The sequence below is a fragment of the Calidris pugnax genome, unplaced genomic scaffold, assembly GCF_001431845.1.
Source record: "Calidris pugnax isolate Ruff unplaced genomic scaffold, ASM143184v1 scaffold13, whole genome shotgun sequence".
NCBI classification, from domain to species: Eukaryota; Metazoa; Chordata; class Aves; order Charadriiformes; family Scolopacidae; genus Calidris; species Calidris pugnax.
In genome coordinates this window covers 23,443,223-23,462,352 of record NW_015090810.1, presented here as the reverse complement: position 1 = coordinate 23,462,352, position 19,130 = coordinate 23,443,223, and the positions used below count along the sequence as shown (strand labels likewise).

Here is a 19,130-nt window from a genome sequence, read left to right as displayed (position 1 = left end):
AGTACTACAGAGACATACATACCATATACCTATGTTTTCACCCAAAAGCCTTGAGCCAAATACCAGCTTACTTGTATAGAGGACATCTGGGCATATCCTCTCCAACTGAAGCTAGGAAATTCCTGAGGATCATAGCCAAACCGGATTTCGCTTCCTGTGACAGTAGTACCATCTTCAATCTCAAACTTCATGTGGTGCAAATCAGGGAAAAAGTAGTTTTTTTCAGGCCTTTCAAAGAGAAAACAAACAAACAAAACAAAACCAAAGAATTATCATTTGCTATATGGTCTATATCTAAGAGCATAAAGCAGTGAAGAAAAGCAAAAAGTAGTGGAAGGCAGGTGACCTACTGATGACTGAGGAATCCTGATAGCAGCTAATAAATTCAAGACAGCTGATAAGATGGATGTAATGAGAATTCTCTTTCCAGAAGCTTTTACAGCTGTATGTTTTCATATATAACTCTTGACAGATATATAGATACATATGCAATACTACTACAAAACAGGTATTTGTTATTTAAGGAAACAAGTTAAAAAACCTTATTAAAATAACAGAAGAAAAACGCCCAGCAAAATTAATGTCAGTAACTAATATATTTTACCAGCTTATTTCTCAACAAGTCCAGAATCTCCTGTGAAAGGATAGCAAGGGACTGATGGGCAGTTTAAAAAGAACTATGCCAAAGCACAAGCTACCAGGAGACAAATAATACCAGACTCACTCCTGACAGGCCATCCCCACGACGTGCGCCCTGCACTGGCAGCCACCCGAGGTCTCCGCACACACAGGGCTGAGGGATCCTCCAACATCACACTGGCAACCTGTTAGGGAAAGCCAAATATCCCATCAGAAAAAAAAAAAAAAAGTGATAAAAGTTATCAGAAAACACACCTCGCTTCCACTAATTAAACACTATTAATGACTCACTTCCTCCTTCCAGAGCCCTTAAGACTCCCCTCCCCCCAGAATCTTTCAAACGAATGTTAACACACATGCATAAGATGCAATTATTTCTGGCTTCCTATGATTGTGGTTGTTTTCTTTATTTCTCCTTGGAATGTGACAAAAGCCATTTTTTAAAAAAAAAATCCAAAGTAGTAAACCATGCCAAGTTACTAAATGCTGGACTACAGTTTTGCAGAACAGCCATTCACGTGTTCCAAATCCAAAGTCAGAATTTCTACAGCAATATCAGGATGAATAATTATTTAAAAAAAGAAACAACCAACCAATAAAAACCCGCTGACTTACAAAAAATGCAAGATGTTAATTTTTCAGAGTCTGGTACCATGACATTTAATTTATCTTACAAAAATTGCACACAGCAGGAAGAGACGTGTTTATGTAATGGCATATGCATATTTTTAACCAATACTGGACAACAATATTGAATTATTGAATGACTTACTACAGGAGACCGGACTTGGGGCACAAGCTAAAGGACACCAATAGTAACGAGCTATAATATATCATACTAAGGAATAAATATGTCAAGGCTAAAAATTTCAAGCTGAATTGAAAGATTGAAAGTCCCTAAACACATCACAGTGTAAAAGTGTCCTGTTTTCTAAGACAAATTAAGCACCTGTAATCTCACTGAAATCAAGGATAATTAAAGTATTTGACACCTTTGTGAAACTACATCCCCATGGCAGGGGGGTTGGAACTAGATGATCTTTGAGGTCCCTTCCAACCCAAACCATTCTATGATTCTATGATCCCTTTTATTAGCTCCTTGGTTTGCACACATTTACTCGGGTTACAGGTGATTACAAGCAGTAGTGCAAAATGCTTGTGCACGTGAGTGTTTCAACACATACATCCATATTCTTAAAATACAATCTAGGGAATTCTACAGACTTTTGTGCCATGTGCAGATGTTCTACTAGAGAATGTTCTCTGTTCATTTTACCTCGGCAGCCAAAATAATTCTTGTTTTCGAGAGCATAATAGCCAGCTTCACAAGTGTCACAGGAATCTCCACAAACATTAGATTTGCAGTAACAATGCCCATTTTCCTGTGAAGAAAACAATTTAATCAAAAACATTTCAGCACCTTTTTCAGAATTTTCATCTTTCACTCCTTTGAATTCCCTCCAATTCTGAAGAGGAAAAACATTCTAATCAACAAAAAATATTACTAGGACATAATTTCTGTCATTTATCATCACCGGTGAACAGACTAGAAAATACATAAACTCAAAATGATGTAAAATTTGCAGAACTTTTATACAGCCCTAGGATATATAAAACTTCTGTAAAAAATCGCTTCTTGGCTGTATAAAACCAGCCACTTTATGTGCAAAAGTAATAATCAGCAATAAGGTTTCTACCTCACCAATGTTATAACAACCCCTCTTTACAAAAATCAATTTAATTGATGTCTTTCTTTTAATTTCACTTTACCTGCTGACATTCTCCGATTCCACTTAGTGTTCCACTCACATCACACTGGCATGCTGCAAAGATGAAAAAAAAAAAAACAATCTGAATTTTGTCTTTCCAAGATACTTTTCGGGAAAAAAACCCACCACCCTGAATCTGCAACTCTAAGCCAAGTGGATTTTGCTCTGGAAGGTCCAGAACAGCAGACAGATACTGACACAAGGTGAGAAAAAAAAGCAAAGGAGAAAGAATGAGGACTTCTGCATACGTGCAATTTACTTGTGTTTTAAAGCTTTCTAACTTGTGTTTAACAGAAGCAGTCTTGAATCTGGAATTTCAATTCAGAGAAACATTCAGACAATTGATGCAAAATAGTGTCTTCCAGCCTGACCAGCACCTTCTATTCTGCAGTGCTACTTTGGGACCAGTTCAACTCTCTATATCAAATACAAATGAAGCAAATATTGCAGGAAGAAGACACATTGACCCAGAGGTTTGGTGAAACCCAGTATTGACTCTATGACTGAACGCAGAGAAGATGAATTACATGAAAGTTGCAGTAATTAATCTTTGAGGAGATGTTTAGACTGCATAGTATATAGAGATTTAGAGTCAAAGATGTAATATCAGTATAGGCTCTAAGGCTACTCATTCTATTTAGGTGGCTGTTGTGGTGGAACCTGTTGGAAAGGTAATAGTTGGAAAGAAAAAAATCTTTGATTTTTTTTATCTTTAAAATTATTACTACCTGCCTTAAAAACATACAATTCCTGTTAGCAAACATTGAAAAGTGCAAACAGGTTGGTATTGAATAGACATAAACCATAACAGATTTGTCACACCCTGAGGCCATAAGGTGGCTTTTCATTCCTCTACAAGCTAGGAGATGACAATAAATGAAAAAGCACCTTTTTCTCAAAACATTGAGCCAAATTCTGCTTTCAGTGTTAAGGGCAGAAATCCTGTCTGACTCCAGTGAAACTGCTATAGGGCCATATAAAGTACAAATCATTGTAACTCAGAGCACACCCTGGTGCAGCACTAGCAAACACACATGAAATTCTGGTCTAATTTCTAAAAGTGACTGCTGGTATCATGGGTAATTTGGTGTTACAGTTAAGTAGTGTGAAAAAAATGCTGTTAAAAAGAGTTGCGAAGGTCACTGAGCACCAAAGATGGCAACAGAGAATAAAAATTACTTTCAGAAGAATCTAACACATTCTGTAAGCCAAAGAGATATGCCATGAAGCCATACCTGTACATCCCTCAGGGTTTTCTTTGGCCAAGTTCCAGTACAACGGTTTGCATTTACTACAGGTAGGACCTTCAACGTGCTGAAGACATTGACAATAGCCCTAATGACAGAAAGGAGTTTAAAAGTTTTCATCTTTTCATAAATAGCATACTGGGCTTTAATCTAAGAAAAACATAATATTATTAAAAGCTCAGGCAGTTTACTGACTTTTACAAATGTGTTGAAACTGTGGCTGAGTCAGACTTTTCTGTCTCATAGATTTCAGATTCAGATTTTTCTGTCTCATATTATCAGCACAGGATTCCACCTTACATATTTCTTCTGTGCCTAATTTATTCTAAATGTCCCAATGGATGTACTTTCCAAATCTTTTATAGCCTTATTAGAACTGCTCTAAAGTATTAACTGTTTTGCAAAAAGTTAAAAAACCCCAAGTTTCCTTAAAAATAATAATTCATTTTCATATTTACTCCTTTATTGGTGGAAGACACACAAAGCTGTGTACACAAGCCTACATAGATACTTCTTTCATCTGTCAGACTCATTCTCTAGGTCTTTACACATTTAGCCATGACTGTGATTTCTGGCAATAATAATAACCATCAGTGTACTAATAACAGTAATAGTGGAATAGCAACAGTTGCAAAGAGATAGTAAGTTTTTCAAGAACAATTTGATGCTGAAATAGCCAGTTGCAACCCAGAACCAGACGTGCATAGGCATATATGCACATCTGCATGCATATATTAGTGCTGTAGCATACCACAAAGACATAAACCATATGCATATTCCATATCTATAAGATTAAAAAAAAATACTTAACAGGTAATTGCACTGATATGATCAAAGAACAAAACACAAAGGCTATTTCCACTCTTATTCATGCAATTCTATCACAGTCTAAGAGCAGGCTTCAGGGCTTGAGCAATCAAGTGAATGCATTCAGCAAAGGCTTTTATTAAGCCTTAAGGAATTATTAACATGTATTGTTAGCTGCAACGGTAGAATACTTACAGAATGAGAATCAACACTACCTGAAGGGTCACATTCACTGTTGACACCTTTATGAAATAAAAAAACAAACACATTGAAAGATCTTTTGAAAACAGAGCTGTGGAATGTAGTAGTGCACAATGTAGCAGGTGTGAGATTTAAAGAGCTTTTTAATATGGTCACCTTGGAGGGGTTCAAATACTTTAAACTTTAAGAGCAGCAGATGCCTTTAATAATGATTTTTCAATCATAAGGATTAGACTGGATAAGACTATTTGCTTTGGTACACAAAATAAGTCACTTGGAAAAAATATAGCACTAACTTAGAATCACAGAATCATAGAATGGTTAGAGTTGGAAGGGACCTTAAGGATCATCAAGTTTCAACCCCCCTGCCATGGGCAGGGACACCTCCCACTAGACCAGGTTGCTCAACTCACAGAACTGAGAGATGTTTTCTTAAAGTTCCTGTGCTATCATCTAAAAAAGGTTTTAATCTTATACTTCACTTCCTGAAATAACACATAGAATGACAAATAAGCTCATATAATATGTGCTCCTGGTGCATCCCTCCCTCCCTATGCTTTCTATAAAACTTTGCATGCAGCAGACTGCCCTAGAGAACTCTGCAATAAAAACAGAGGCAACCTGGACCAGAATGGAGGGTGTTCCCTCAGAAGCATTACCTTTGCAGTAGGGGAAAATGTCGGCAGCAGAAAGGCATCTGTCACAGCGTCGCCCCGTGACGCCCGCTTGACACTGGCACTGCCCCGACACGGGCTCACACACGCCATGCTGGGAACCATTGGGAGAGCACTGACAAGCTACGGAACAACAAACACAGACAGGGTTTGGGAGGGTTCACCCTGTAGGTACCAAACAACAACCTTCCAAAACTTTAATACCGTAGAGGTTTTGAATACTCTTTGTCTACAGCGGTCGTCATTTTCCTTTCCAGCAAACAGCTCACAAGGTCCTCCTATAACTCACGGGGTCCTCACCTCTGCTCGGAACCTATGAGTTTGATGTGACTGTACCATTGACATTATTTTCTTCCTCTGTTCTTGACAGAAACGGGTAGGATTATCTGGAACTGTAATAAATCCCTCTTCCTCAACTGTTTTTTGTCCCATCTGAAAAGCAGTCTTGATTTTGGCTTTCTTGATCTTCTTACAGTACAGAAAGTACAGGGCAAATTCTGTAATTAGACCTGCACTTAAAATTATGATAGTGAAATATAGACTATATAATTGCATACCCATTACACCTTTAGATCTGAGGGCAGAGGACGCCAGAAACAAGTTTTGAAATACACCATGCAACAGCCTTACTGTTTCAGATTCCCACGTAAGGTCTCAGTTGCACAATGATTTACACACACAGGGTAAATAAGAATAATGCCACAAAAAAGAGCAATGCTGTTACAGCCCAGGGGACTAATCTTTGCTCAGTGTCCAAGGGTGAAATGATTAATGACAACTATTTTAGTAAAGTAGTAGCCAGTCTCCTAAAGAGAAAGAACAAACCTGCTGTGGTTGTCGTGATTAGTAATTGCATAATTCTGAGGATATATGCTATCCTTAGCACTAATAATCTTTTGATTTCTAGGAGAGAGCAGTCCTGTTCATGATGATCAAGTAGTTTGCTGATTTTAACGACAGAGCCTGCAGGTTTTCCTCTGCTTGATGTGAAAAACCTATACATGCATTCTGGACCTGATCAACTGATCCACATGGGCAGGAAAAATTGTTGATATGATGGAAGATTTGCCAAGTCAAGCCCTTCTAGACTAGGATTCAGGGTGCCATGTTGGCACAGGCCAATAGCACACACTAATGCACTTACTTAAAAGTTTACAGGAGAGTGTGTCAAATATGAGAGGCCCAAACTAGTTGAAGCACAGTTTATGTTCTGGAAGTTGAGTGAGCCAGAACTCATACAGGTGCCTGCCCATTGCCCAGCCTAAGCTTTGGATTTCAACTTTTAAAAGAGAAATACAACTGTGCCAAGGTCAAACACTGCTAGGCTTGCATTAATCCCATTAGCACAGGAACAGCAATGATGCGCCAGGGACTACCAGAGTGCATGTCTGGCAGGAAGCCTGGCCACTGGCTGGATCTTCAGTGGTTTTTTGGATGGAACAAAACTATCATAGTTACACAGGTAACTCCAGTAAAAGGAAGAGAGGCTTTTACTCACGCAAACAGCTGGGATAGCTGTAATAACCCAGAGCGCACTGGTCACATCTAAGTCCAGCGTAGTTGCTATGGCACAGACACTGACCTCGAGGACCACATGTACTCTCCACTGAGCCAACAGCATCACAGTTACATTCTGCACAGAGGAAAAAAAAACCACACAAAAAAACCTATCCTGAAATACATGTCTAAACCAGCCGTTATTTAAACGAGAATTTGCCAAAAAAAGTTACCTTTGAATGTAAAGCAATAATGAGGAAACCAGACAAACCATAATTTTACCACCACCAACAAAAGTCCTGAAATAGATCATATATTGTAATTGTCTCCTCAACCATTGATTAATCAGGTTTTTACTGCAATTCTATAATGTGCAGTTATGCCTTGCAAAACACAGGCACAAGGGACAGAAATCCATCTTACAACGGAAAGAACATCACATGAGAGAAGAACTTAACGTCTTTAAAAAATGACCTCTGAGAAACTGCATCCACAAAGCTAGGCTAGGTCTAATGACTAACAAGAAGGTTATGGGTAATGACGCACAAGCAGAAGTTCATGATGCACAAATAAATGATGCACAAGGTAAAAACTGCTGACATCTTAATTCTACAAGCTGGTAAGCTGCGCATTGCAGAAATCTGCATGTAATACACAAGGCACGCTGCCAGACTATAACAAAAACTATTGTCAGGCTATAACAACAAACTTCTTTTGGAGTTGCTGCTATTTTAAGCTAGCAGCTCTTTCACAGATAAGACATGCTATTTTATTGAAACAACGCTGGACGTTACACGGGGTCACACTCTATAGGCACAGGAGTGGGAGTCCATCTGGGAATCCCAGCTGCCCCAGGTACAAGCCAAAGCACTGCAGTTCATCACTGGGATTTTATAACTGATAGAAATGGATGGATGACAGAAATATAAAACAAACACTGTATTTCTGTTCCATGTTCATGTTCCTGGTTCCCCCTTTCAGTTCCTCTTTCTGCTGCAGCCAAGGACATCTGACTTTGCTTTGGTTACTGCAAAGACGCCTGGAAAGATGCAGCACTTGCTAAGAAGTTAGTATAAGAGAAATACAAATACTGAAGCTTCCAAAAACATCACCTACACAAGAGTCCACCCCCAGCTGAACATTATATTGCATTCTCTCCTCATTTTAATAACACTGATTTGTTTAAAGGCTTTATTTTGATATCACTCCTATTGAATAAAGCTTCTATTGAGTTCAACAAGGCAAGACCAGAGACATCAGTTCTAGCTGCAGCAGCCAAAAAAAGTTATAGATCTACCTCCTTTCTGAAGATGACAGTTCCAAACAGGAGTAGCAGTCTGGGCTGCTCACTTCCACCACAGTTTGCAGCATGCTGCATTAGTTCAAGTTTAAACCCATGGCAGCTTATTTTACCAGAACAAGCTGTGAACTGCAGCAGTTTTGAGTAATTCCACTGATTGGGTTTTCAGTTATTTTTATCTCTCTTTTACAATTTGTTTTTGCATGTTCTTCTAAGCTTTTATGTCTGCTTTCAGCTTTTGGTGTTAAAAGTTCAAACATATTCAATGCAGGTTTGATTTGCTTAAGATTGCTGCCTGATTCAGTTCTAAGAAAAATAAAATTGTTAGAGTATTTTAAAACCACTGAACAGCATGTACCAATGCAGAATCCTGATTTTATGTTTTTCATTAAAAATGTTAATCTACTCCAGACCATAAAACACAGTCATGTGGTACTTCTTTATTCCACCCATTGTGTTTGGTAACACAACGTAACATATCTTTGCAACGGCATAAAGGATTCTGCTGTGTATTTATAGGACATAAACAAGTATGTAAGCCCAAAAGGAATGGGACTGATACAGCAAACAACAAAAAATAATGACATAAATCTTGCTAAGTTGTACAGGAAGGTACACACCAGAATTCAGCAGTTTCCTGTATTTTCTCACTGTAAAATTCACTAAGGTTTAAGGGCCTCTCTCTCAGTCATTGCAAAGGCAGACGAAACCTAGGGAGCAGATAGGACTTGATGGATTCCTCACACACACACAAAACCATGTTCAAGGTTATACTTCATTAGTGCTGATCAATTTTCCTCTCCTGAAAAATGCAAGCTAGTCCTTGGTGGCAGGTACACTGGTGAAACCCCATGGAGATCATTCATATTTCATGATTACATGAACAGAGGTTGTCTCTGTGCCTGTTGTATGACCTTAAAATGAATGAGAAATCACTGTGAAGGGCAAAATGGGAGCTTCCCATTTTGAGATTTACAGAACATACATTTTTAAAAGGACCAAACAAAGACCCTCTGCTAAAGTAGATTAGTGCTTCATAGTTCCACTACAGCAGTTCCTTAGCAGCCAAGCATATTCTGTTGCTGCAGGTCTCCATGCGAAAACAGCTTTCAAATCCTTTGGTTATTAGTAAGACAGCTGTGCTAACAGGCTGTATCAAACCATTTGACCACGCAAAAAAAAAAAAGTCTGTGAGAAAATAGACTATATAGTTCTTCCTTACTATGAAAACATGCCTGGAATGAGCGCTTGGAGAATAAGAACACACGAGGATTTCACTGTAGAGAACAAGAGTCCCTTGCCCAATGACTGCTGTGAATATTGCTTCAGCCACGGCAAAAACACTACCCAAAAAGCCCTCCAGGCTGCCTGTTTGGGGAGGTACATGCGATGAGCAGCCTTACCTTGGCAGGCAGGGAAAGAGTGGTGGCCAGGCTGGCAGCTGTCACATTGAGGTCCAGCTACTCCGGAGCGACAAAGACACCTCCCAAGAAAATCGCAGACTTCGGACTGGGTACCCACCAAATTACATTCACACACTGCAAACAACAAAAGACATTTCAGAGGCAGCCTCTGCACAGGCACTCTCCTTTTATCTTTCTTCCAATTAAAACAACCAACCAACCAACCCCCCCCCCCCAAAAAAAAAAAAGAACTACATTGATTGATCCTCCCTTCTGAATTATGGAACAAGAGCTACAAACAGGATGAAAAATGAAGTCATTTCTAGCTTTAGAAATGCAGAAAATGTGTTTAAAATTTGAACAATTTCTACCACAGATTGTACGACACTATTACTTTGCTGGAAATGTCCATCCACATGTGAACTTTATAGTAGTCATTTTTATACCCTCACAGTTGGAAAAGACAGAAAGAGGAGAAAAGGGAAAAAAAAAAAACCCAAAACCAAAACAGACAAAAAAAACCCACCCGCCCAAAAAACCCCAAAACAAACAAACAAACAAACAAAACCAACCAAAAAAAAAAACCAAAAAACCAAATCCCTGGTGCTCAACAGGACCAAAAGCTTCCCATTAGATTTACTTCGATTCGTAACAGCTTTTATTGATTGCCCACATCAGTAATAACTTAGCATCAAGGGAGATATTAATGAAAGAGTAAAAAAGAGTCTGGCTCAAAATAGCTGCTGGGTTCATATCAGGGTTGCAGCACTACACTTCGCCTGTCCCCACTCAGATGGCATCATTTATCGATGCCAACTGTTGGAAGTAGTTCTATCCTTTTTTAAAATTAAAACAAAACAATGTATGGTTTTGATTTGCAATGCCAGGTAGGAGGTGTTAATAAAATGCTTAAAGAGACAGTGCAGAGATGGTTAATAAAGTTTAAAAACAGCCAGTTTTCTAGTATTGATTAGAAAGGGCAGCTTGGTGCACCACAGCAAGGTTGCAAACTCAAATTAAAAATAATTTTTAAAAAGCAAACCAAAACAAAACAAGGATGAGTAACAGAGATGTTCCCAAAGGTAATCTAAATTTAATCAATGTTACTAAATCCAAGCGCAAACCGGAGCCTAACAGCTGCATCACACAGTAGACAGCAATCAAGGAAATAGGGGCATTTTAGACAGACATCTCCCCTTGTCCCATTTTTTTATTTCTTTGACTTGACGTCGTTTTGGGAACAACCACATCTCTGTGGCAAAAGAACTTCATCCTTCAGAGTAAAACCTGGGTCTATATTTTGGATACGCTTGCCGAAGGGGAACGTTTGGCTTACCCTGGCAGAAGGGGTAATGAAAATACCCAGCTGCACAGGTGTCACAGGAAAACCCCTCAAATCCCACTCGGCATCTGCACCGTCCGGTGTCTCCATCGCAGTCACCGCCCAGCACTCCCGCGCCGTGGCACCGGCACGCTGAAGGGCACATTTGTAAAGAAAACATTTGTGGTGTTACAATCTTAGCATTCCTATTTCACTTGGAAGCCAAACACTGGCATTTACACCAGAGCACAGGCTCCAGGCGTCAAAGCAACCATGGCACTTACGCAGACACCGGGGGCCAAAATATCCTGGTTTGCAGCCACCTTCTACTTACAAGAGAAAAGGAAAAGAAAGAAAGAAAGGAACAAAGTCAGTGCATAAAATCACGCAACTCCCCGTACTTTTGCAGAGAAAAACAGATCCAGTGCTTAGTATTTAGTACTTTTGAACAGAAAAAAACCACCTATTTGCGTGGCGCTTACACACAAATCTCATTTGAAAAAAAATATTCAATCATTGGTTAGTCTGCCAGCACAAATTTAAAACTTCTACAGACACAGAAGCTTCCACTTAGAGGCAGTTTGCCTTTCTTATGCCTTCAGACTCAGATGCTACTCATTGCAAATGTAAACAGCTTGCGATCTGTTTTCTCCTCTTTAAAATTTCTCATTTTATCTTTGGAGTTTTCTTTCTTCTTCCTTTTCAAAATATGCGAGAGAAGAGGATAGGCAACACAGCATACCCAGACGCCTACCAGGGCAATTATTTTGGATGCTGTACAAAGGAGATAAGTGGTACAGGAGGCTGAGGCTTTGTGGGCTGTGATGGCAACTGCAGACACTTCCAAGAAAACAACTGGGACTTGTAAATACATATATGGATCTGTACTGTCTGCTTATATTTAAGTGTCTGCTACGTTCACAGAAGAAAAAACACTTTTTCATTTGCCAACATAAACTCCAGTGCTATTAAAGCTACTAGAAGTAAAGGGAAAGAATGTTGATTTCAGGATATGAAAAAGGTTTGGAGGATTTTTAAAGTTATTAATCTTGAAGTGCATTACAAATATGTATGTGATTAAGCATGCAAAGATGTCTCTGTTCTGCGGTATGGTAATATATACTAAAAAACCTAAGCCCACTGAGGGAATCATTGTGTGGATTTCAGGCAGCTTTGCAGCGGGCTAAATAAGAAATATGTAGCTTTCTTAGAAATCAAAGTCCTTCACTGCCAAGGGCAATATACAATTTGCCAGGTGCAAGAGGACAGTCCAGAAGCTGGGGCCAGTTAGCCTTAAGAGATTTATGGTGCAAAGCAGCTGACAAGTTGTACATGTCAGAAACTCTTGATGGATCTGTTCATAAGAGCACCAAACAAGATGGTCAGCCTCTTCTGCAGATGTTTGCCGGAGGCTGGTCAAACTTATTTTGATCCATAACTCTTCCTGAAACTAGACTACTAAACTGTTCAATACGAACATGACAATATGATGAACTTCTGGCAAGAACAAAGGCGCTCTAAAAGATAAATACCCACAGTGGCAAAATTACTACATAAATCTCCATGAAAGAGCAGGCACCACTGAAAGAGTGAATAACAGCAACACAGGGAAAAACAGTGAAATGGGAGGGGAAAAAAAACACCAAGAACTTGCCAATTATGTCACCAGCCATTTCATCTCTTGGATTGGGAGAAGTAAAAGGATATGCAGGAATACCTTTAAAACAAAAGAAACAATGAAGTGTATTCGAAACAGACAAGAGTTACTTCACTAAGAATCACGACAAACCATGAAGCCATCTCCTGTCAACCCACAGAGCATGATATTCACATGGCTCTAGTAACCAACTTCACCCTAGTTTCTTCTCAGTTAGAAACAGGATAAGAATCATTTTACTTTTGTTCCCCAGTTTGGGTATAGACATGCCTTCTGGAAAGAACAAGTATGAAAGGCCAGATGTCATTTGGAAATGGTACCATGTTGCTTCCCTGCTCCCCACCTTTTTATACACAAAGCTTTCTTGTGCTAGAGGGTGCCACGAAAGCTCCTTAGTGAGTTACTTCACACTCCCTGCTTCCAGCTGAAGGTCTATCTCAGGCTGCATGCCATTGCCACTCGCTACCTGAACTGCCAGAATTCATGACATGTACATTACATCTTGGGAGCTTTTTATTTGAGAATCCTCCAGATTAGGAATGGGAAAGACATCCCAACAAACTTTCCTCCAGTAAGATGGGATCCAAAGTTGATGTGCTAAAAACATCACTGGGGCTTAGATCGAGGTCTGTCTGAGCTGAACTTACTTAAAAATGCTGGATTACAAACAAGAGGATAAATGAGATGTGATAATCTACACTGTGCTGTACGGAGAGGATTTATTCTATTGCAGCCATTGAATTCACACAGCATTCAATGTTTTTACACTGTTCCTTTGTTTTGTATTGATTTCCCTCCTCTTCCATTTTTATCATGGTACCTCTCTTTTTGTGAGGCCTTAAATCTTGCCCCAGAACAACACCTGTTTTATTGGCTGTTAGAAACACACTTCTCTGAGGGCACAAAACTCTCCCACTGATGCATTTTCAGAATCTGATCACGGAATCACAAGCTTTTATGCATCAAACACAATCCTTTTTTCTCAGTTATATATAACTTGTTTATGGTGAAAGCATTTAATTTGCTGAATTCTCAACACTTAATTTTAATCTCTTTGCTTTTGATGTAAAAATCTAATTTTCAATTCAATAGCATTAGATAGCATTCTGTTACTATTTTCAACAAGCAGAGGCAGTCGACATTTGTGCTATGCTGTTTTTTCTAATATGTTTATTTTCTCTGAATTTACAAACACTTTTCCTTCAACCACTTCTTAAAAAACCTGAAACAAACTGGAACCCTTCCTTTGACCATGGACCTGCACCTACCTGCAGTCCAGCATGGTGGAGAGCCTTATGCTCTGCCAGGAGGACCTTTCCAGCATTACCCAGGTACTATTTTAAAATTATTTTAAACTATTTTAGAATCCACTGATAGCCCATAAGCTTTGTTTATCAGGGAAGCAAGCCTTGATGAAGATGTCTTAAATGAACTCAGAATTGTGAGAATGCAGCACAATCGGTTTGATTTTCAAGTAACCATCATTTCGTAAAATAAACCAGACTCTCTTCAGTGTTATCACAACTGATTTATCAGAATGTATAAACACGTGAAGCTGAAATGCCAGATGTTTTAACCAAGTCAAGTGTCATGAAAATGGCTAATTATTTAATGCACATTTAAAATACTGGAAAAGAGGCATTTTTATTTGTATACTTACGGACACAAAATGGATAATCATGGAATCCATCAGCACAGCGTTCACAGTTTTCTCCCTGGAAATTCAGCTTACAGATGCAGCGGCCAGACCCTTCCTCACAGCCCTCTGCGTGCTCCGAGTTACAACTGCAAACTAAATCAGTATCAGCAATTAGGAGCTTTTTGGAAAATAATTAATTTGCCTTTTCCAGCAGTGCACAATGGCATTACAACAGTGTTCCATTTGAAGTTGTGAATGTCTCATTATTTAAAGAATTAACATTTGCATACTGTAACATATTTTCCAAGTACTCTGTATCACCAATTAATATTTGTGATATCCCTTAGAAGTAAGACCTATATTATTTTCTCAGAGTGTTTAATTGTTTTTTTTTAAATTCAGAAAGCTGCATGTTATTACTCCATAGCACTGCAGGAACTATATTTTCTGTGGCTTCAGCTCATCTCTCTCCATGATCTATGCTACCTCCACCTTCCCTTGCACACCCCGTGCAATGCTCTGGCAGCACACCACAGCTCTGTCAACTTTCCATTCATTTCAATACCCAAACACAACAAACCATAGCTTCCTCCTGCCTGTCACAAGGCTCCTTCGGCCTGTTTGTAATTCAACGCTTATCTCTTACCTATACCCATTCCTTCTTTCTTAAATGTTCTAGTAGCAATTATCCTATTGCATTATTTATTAGATGCTAAATCCAGCACTGCATAAAGTAGGAGTAGTGATCCTTGTGACTTTTTCACAGAATCATAGAATGGTTTGGGTTGGAAGGGACCTTAAAGATCATTGAGTTCTAATCCCCCTGCCATGGGCAGGGACACCTCCCACTAGAGCAGGTTGCTCAAGGCCCCATCCAGCCTGGCCTTGAACACTTCAGGGATGGAGCATCCACAACTCCTCTGGGCAACTTGTTCCAGTGTCTCACCACCCACACAGCAAATAATTTCTTCCTAAGATCTAACCTAAATCTACTCTCTTTCAGTTTAAAACTGTTACCCCTCATCCTATCGCTACACTCCCTGACAAAGAGTCCCTCCCCATCTCTCTTGCAGGCCCCCTTTAGGTACTGGAAGGCTGCTATAATATTTTGAGTTGTAGAATAAAATTTTCAAGCGACTAAGAGCCAAAGGATATCTCATACGTGCACCAAAGAGCTAAGAGAAGCAAGGCCACGAGGGCAGGAGATGAGAGTGACTTCTTAGAGGTCATGGCACCGCACTGTGGGGAATGTAGCAGCACCCCGGGCCTACATGATCCTATCTCCTCAGCAGCCTTTCCTGCCTTACTTCCTCCTATTGTCCTGCTGATGGACTGAAGCTTTAGGCTAAGGTGACACTTAAGTTGAAAAGAAAGGGTCTAAAAGGCTCTAAAGCAACACAGAAAGACATTTGCAGGTGTCCTCCAGTGTCTTTTGGCCACTCTTTCATTTTTTCTCCCCAAAAGATGTATCCCATGCCCTCATTATAGCAAAAAATCCCAAGCCACTACCATGAGAAGATACTTAATAGAAAAGGACTCACGTATACATCCATCAGGAGCTCTCACTGGAACACCATAAGGACGATAGTAACCTTTCGCACACTTCTCACAGTTAATACCAGCTGTGTTATGCTGTGCAGAACAAAACACAAGGAGAATGTGAGAGAAAAACGGGAACTTGGAAAAATTAAGAAACAGTAACATCCTTTACACTGTTTCTATGTACAACTAAAAAAGGATCAGCACAGGGGAAAAAAAGGGAATACGACTGCAATAAAGACAGCATTCATCATCTGCTGTTCTGTAACCACCTGTTACCTAGGGATTTTTGAACCACTGTATTCTCACATAAAGCAGCTGAATTTTATCTTTAAAGCATGATGAAAAAGAGCTATTTTAACAGCATATTTTAACAACAAAAAAAGTTATTCTAGGAAAAAAAATACCAGTTTTCAGTATTATACACTGAATCTATCTTTGTATGCAACATTTCAATCCTATCACTTCAGACATCCATTCCTAACACTTTTTCCCTGACATAAACAGAAAAAGTAAATTAAAATCCATGTGTTTTATCCATGAAAAAAAAAAAAGGCTATAATTATATTTATGGTAAACTCATTTAATCCAGCATAACTCCCACAATTAATATCAGGACTCATACATTTAGATTAATTTTGCTCTTTTCCATCCCGAAAGTAATATAAGAGAAATTATGTTTCTTGAACAAATAAATGACAGGAAGGACCAACATGATAAATCTTACCAGACTCCATGAACAAAGTTCTGCACAGAAATGTCATTTGGAAGACAAAGAACATTTCTTCTACTCTAGAGCAAAAATAACTCTACTCTCTTCTAACTGCCTTTTGGACAATATCTGATTATATTGGGGCAATAAGATGGAAAATATACCCTATACATTTTACTGGCTATTTCCTTTTTTTGGTTGCTTAAATACAGCTATATTTTAAAATGTACAGCAGGGTAATATATAAATCATGATGAATAAGTTTTGTAGGAACATAGGCTTGATGATAATTTTCCCTCTGAATTACGTTCATCTGCTTATCATCATTCAGACGACTTGACAGCAAAAGGAAGACAGATTTCCAAATAACTATGGCCATATTTAACCCTGAGATCAGTGAACCAATGAATAATTTAGGTGCTACGGAACCTCAGGAGGTCAGGTTGTTCAATCCCACTCAAAGCAGAGATAAATCCAAGATTAGATCAAGTTGATCAGAGCCTTGTATGATCTTTCCTGATAGTAATTAGCCCAAGTAGAACAAAAGTTACCCAGGATGAGAGACATTCCTTCTCTTTCCAAGAATGTAGTATTCATTAATGACAGATAGAGTGTAAAGTCTCTGACCTCCAAGTTTACATTTGTTGATTCAATCCACCCTAGCCCTTAAGACAGTTAAGGTGCTAAATCACATGGCATGTAAGGAGAATCTGAGGGAATGGCTTTGGTTGGCTTGGAGAAGAGATGTTCATGGTGGGTAGGGGTGTCTAATGGCAGTTTTCTGCTGCCTAAGAGGGGTTTACACAGAAGACAGAACCAACACTTCCCAGACATGCACAGCAAAAGAAAAAAGCCAACTGTGACAAGGTGAAACTGGGGAAATTCCTACTGAACGGTTACAAAAATCTTTCCTGTGAGAGTGATTAAGTGCTGTAAAAGATCACCCAGAGTCTGGGTAATCTCCATCCTCGGACATTTTCAGAACTCAACTGGACACTTCTCTGATCTAGCTTTGTGCCTAGCCTTGGTTAGAGTGGAGCACTAGTCTAGGTAACTTCCAGAGGTCCCTTCTATGATTTTGCGCTATTTCAATACCTATAAGCTTCCTTCTTGGGAAGGCCTGCGCCCTCCTTTACTCCTGCTCATGAGGGAGAGCCTTCTGTGTTTTGCTGCAGTAAGGAACCAGCTAGCCTGAGTCTGAATTTTATTTGATTAATTTTACTTCCTTCTGTTAAGCAGCAAAATGGCAGAGTTTGTAATAACAGGAAAGGGAATTTTTTGTAGTTTATTTAATTGTTGCATTCTGTGGCTATACTTGAATCACACAGGACTGAGTATAAATACAATTTATGTGTGTCTTTTATACTTACATACCAAAGAAATGAAGCTACCCAGGCTGGTCAGCCTCCAAACCATTGGTGTAGACACAGTCCCACTTCAGTAGCTCTTATTCAAATGTCATTTATTTAAATTGATCAAAACAACCGTTTTACCTGGCAGTTAATGCAGACACCTCCGCCTTCATAATGGCCATGGATGTTTAAGCTTTCTTGACGCTGATCAACATCAGCATTATAGTAGCAATCAGTGGCATGTCCATGGCAATTGCAGGCTGAAAAAAAAAGTAATATTCCAAGTCAGCTTTCTTTATCATGATGGAATTCAGTAATATAGGAGAGATGAAAAAGAAGCTCAGATTTTTTTATGTATACATACACTCAGGTATGGTGAAGTATGCTCAAATACACTTATTTATCTATCAACAACTGGAAAGGCACACCAGAAGTATAGTAAGATCATCTAGATATGAAGAAAACATAGCTCTTATTTACAGATGTTCCAGCACTTCAGGGAAGCCTTCCCAGGAAATTCCTGAAGTTTAGACTTTATAAAGCTATTAACTTCATGTTTCGGGAAGTCCTTCCTTCATATGGACCAGGGGATAAGACACTCTAGAAGGTAATGGGTTCTTGAAAGCACCTCAAAACAAGCTAAGGGCCCTGCCCTACTTTCTTCACTATGAAGTAATCTTATGGGAAGTAATCCTTCCAAACTCTATTCCAAGTACAACTCAGGAACAACCGATTCTCCATGCCTTGCTAAATGTTCATACATACAAGAGAAAGGAAACTGGATCATTCTCTTCATCTCCTCTGCATCTATATATCTGAACAACTTTGGACGAGGAAGACTTTTCCTAGAAACTACCAACAACATAGCTGAGGTGGTGGCCTACCACCAGGTTCCCTTATGGTCTGCTCAAAGGAACCAGACAGGTCAAGAGGAGGTTCCCTGGACAGGTTGTGTGAGGATCTTTAAGGGTTTTTTATTCATATAATTCTTCAAGAAAAGAAAACATTGCACAAATGACATGCTGGTTCAAGATATTGTCAGAAAAGGAAAGAAGAGAACATGCAAAAAAATTTAAAATCTTTACAATGTAAATAAAACCTCCTTGCCTCTAGGGCCTGTCTGTGAGGTACAGCTCACAAGAATGTCTTCTAATAGCAATGGTAAATTATTTGCTCTGATGATATTAACAGTATTTTCTTTCACAGGGGAATAGAAACTCATTCTACCTCACCGAGCATCTTCTTACCACTCTGGGCCATTTGCTGTCCCATACAGTACTAGGAAACTCATAGCAAAAGGCTGGGCTTATCCCTACGAGCTCTCACCAACCTCTTTCAATCAGTTTTTCTTCAGAGACCTCAGGCTTCTAGGA

General features: G+C 39.1%; 1 protein-coding gene across 1 annotated transcript in view; it reads right to left on the bottom strand.

The window, feature by feature from the left end:
• LOC106885936 (laminin subunit alpha-3-like) overlaps positions 1 to 19,130 on the bottom strand; it is a 65,682-nt gene that overhangs the window by 20,512 nt on the left and 26,040 nt on the right. The window contains exons 8-22 of the mRNA XM_014938460.1: positions 17,899 to 18,017; positions 15,696 to 15,786; positions 14,176 to 14,307; positions 12,513 to 12,575; positions 11,143 to 11,184; positions 10,874 to 11,011; positions 9,538 to 9,672; positions 6,836 to 6,970; positions 5,323 to 5,460; positions 4,658 to 4,704; positions 3,644 to 3,743; positions 2,410 to 2,462; positions 1,916 to 2,021; positions 725 to 824; positions 72 to 228 (exon numbers count right to left, since the gene is read on the bottom strand). Coding sequence (XP_014793946.1) covers positions 72 to 228; positions 725 to 824; positions 1,916 to 2,021; positions 2,410 to 2,462; positions 3,644 to 3,743; positions 4,658 to 4,704; positions 5,323 to 5,460; positions 6,836 to 6,970; positions 9,538 to 9,672; positions 10,874 to 11,011; positions 11,143 to 11,184; positions 12,513 to 12,575; positions 14,176 to 14,307; positions 15,696 to 15,786; positions 17,899 to 18,017 — 1,556 coding nt within the window. The remainder of the gene's footprint in view (positions 1 to 71; positions 229 to 724; positions 825 to 1,915; positions 2,022 to 2,409; positions 2,463 to 3,643; positions 3,744 to 4,657; positions 4,705 to 5,322; positions 5,461 to 6,835; positions 6,971 to 9,537; positions 9,673 to 10,873; positions 11,012 to 11,142; positions 11,185 to 12,512; positions 12,576 to 14,175; positions 14,308 to 15,695; positions 15,787 to 17,898; positions 18,018 to 19,130) is intronic.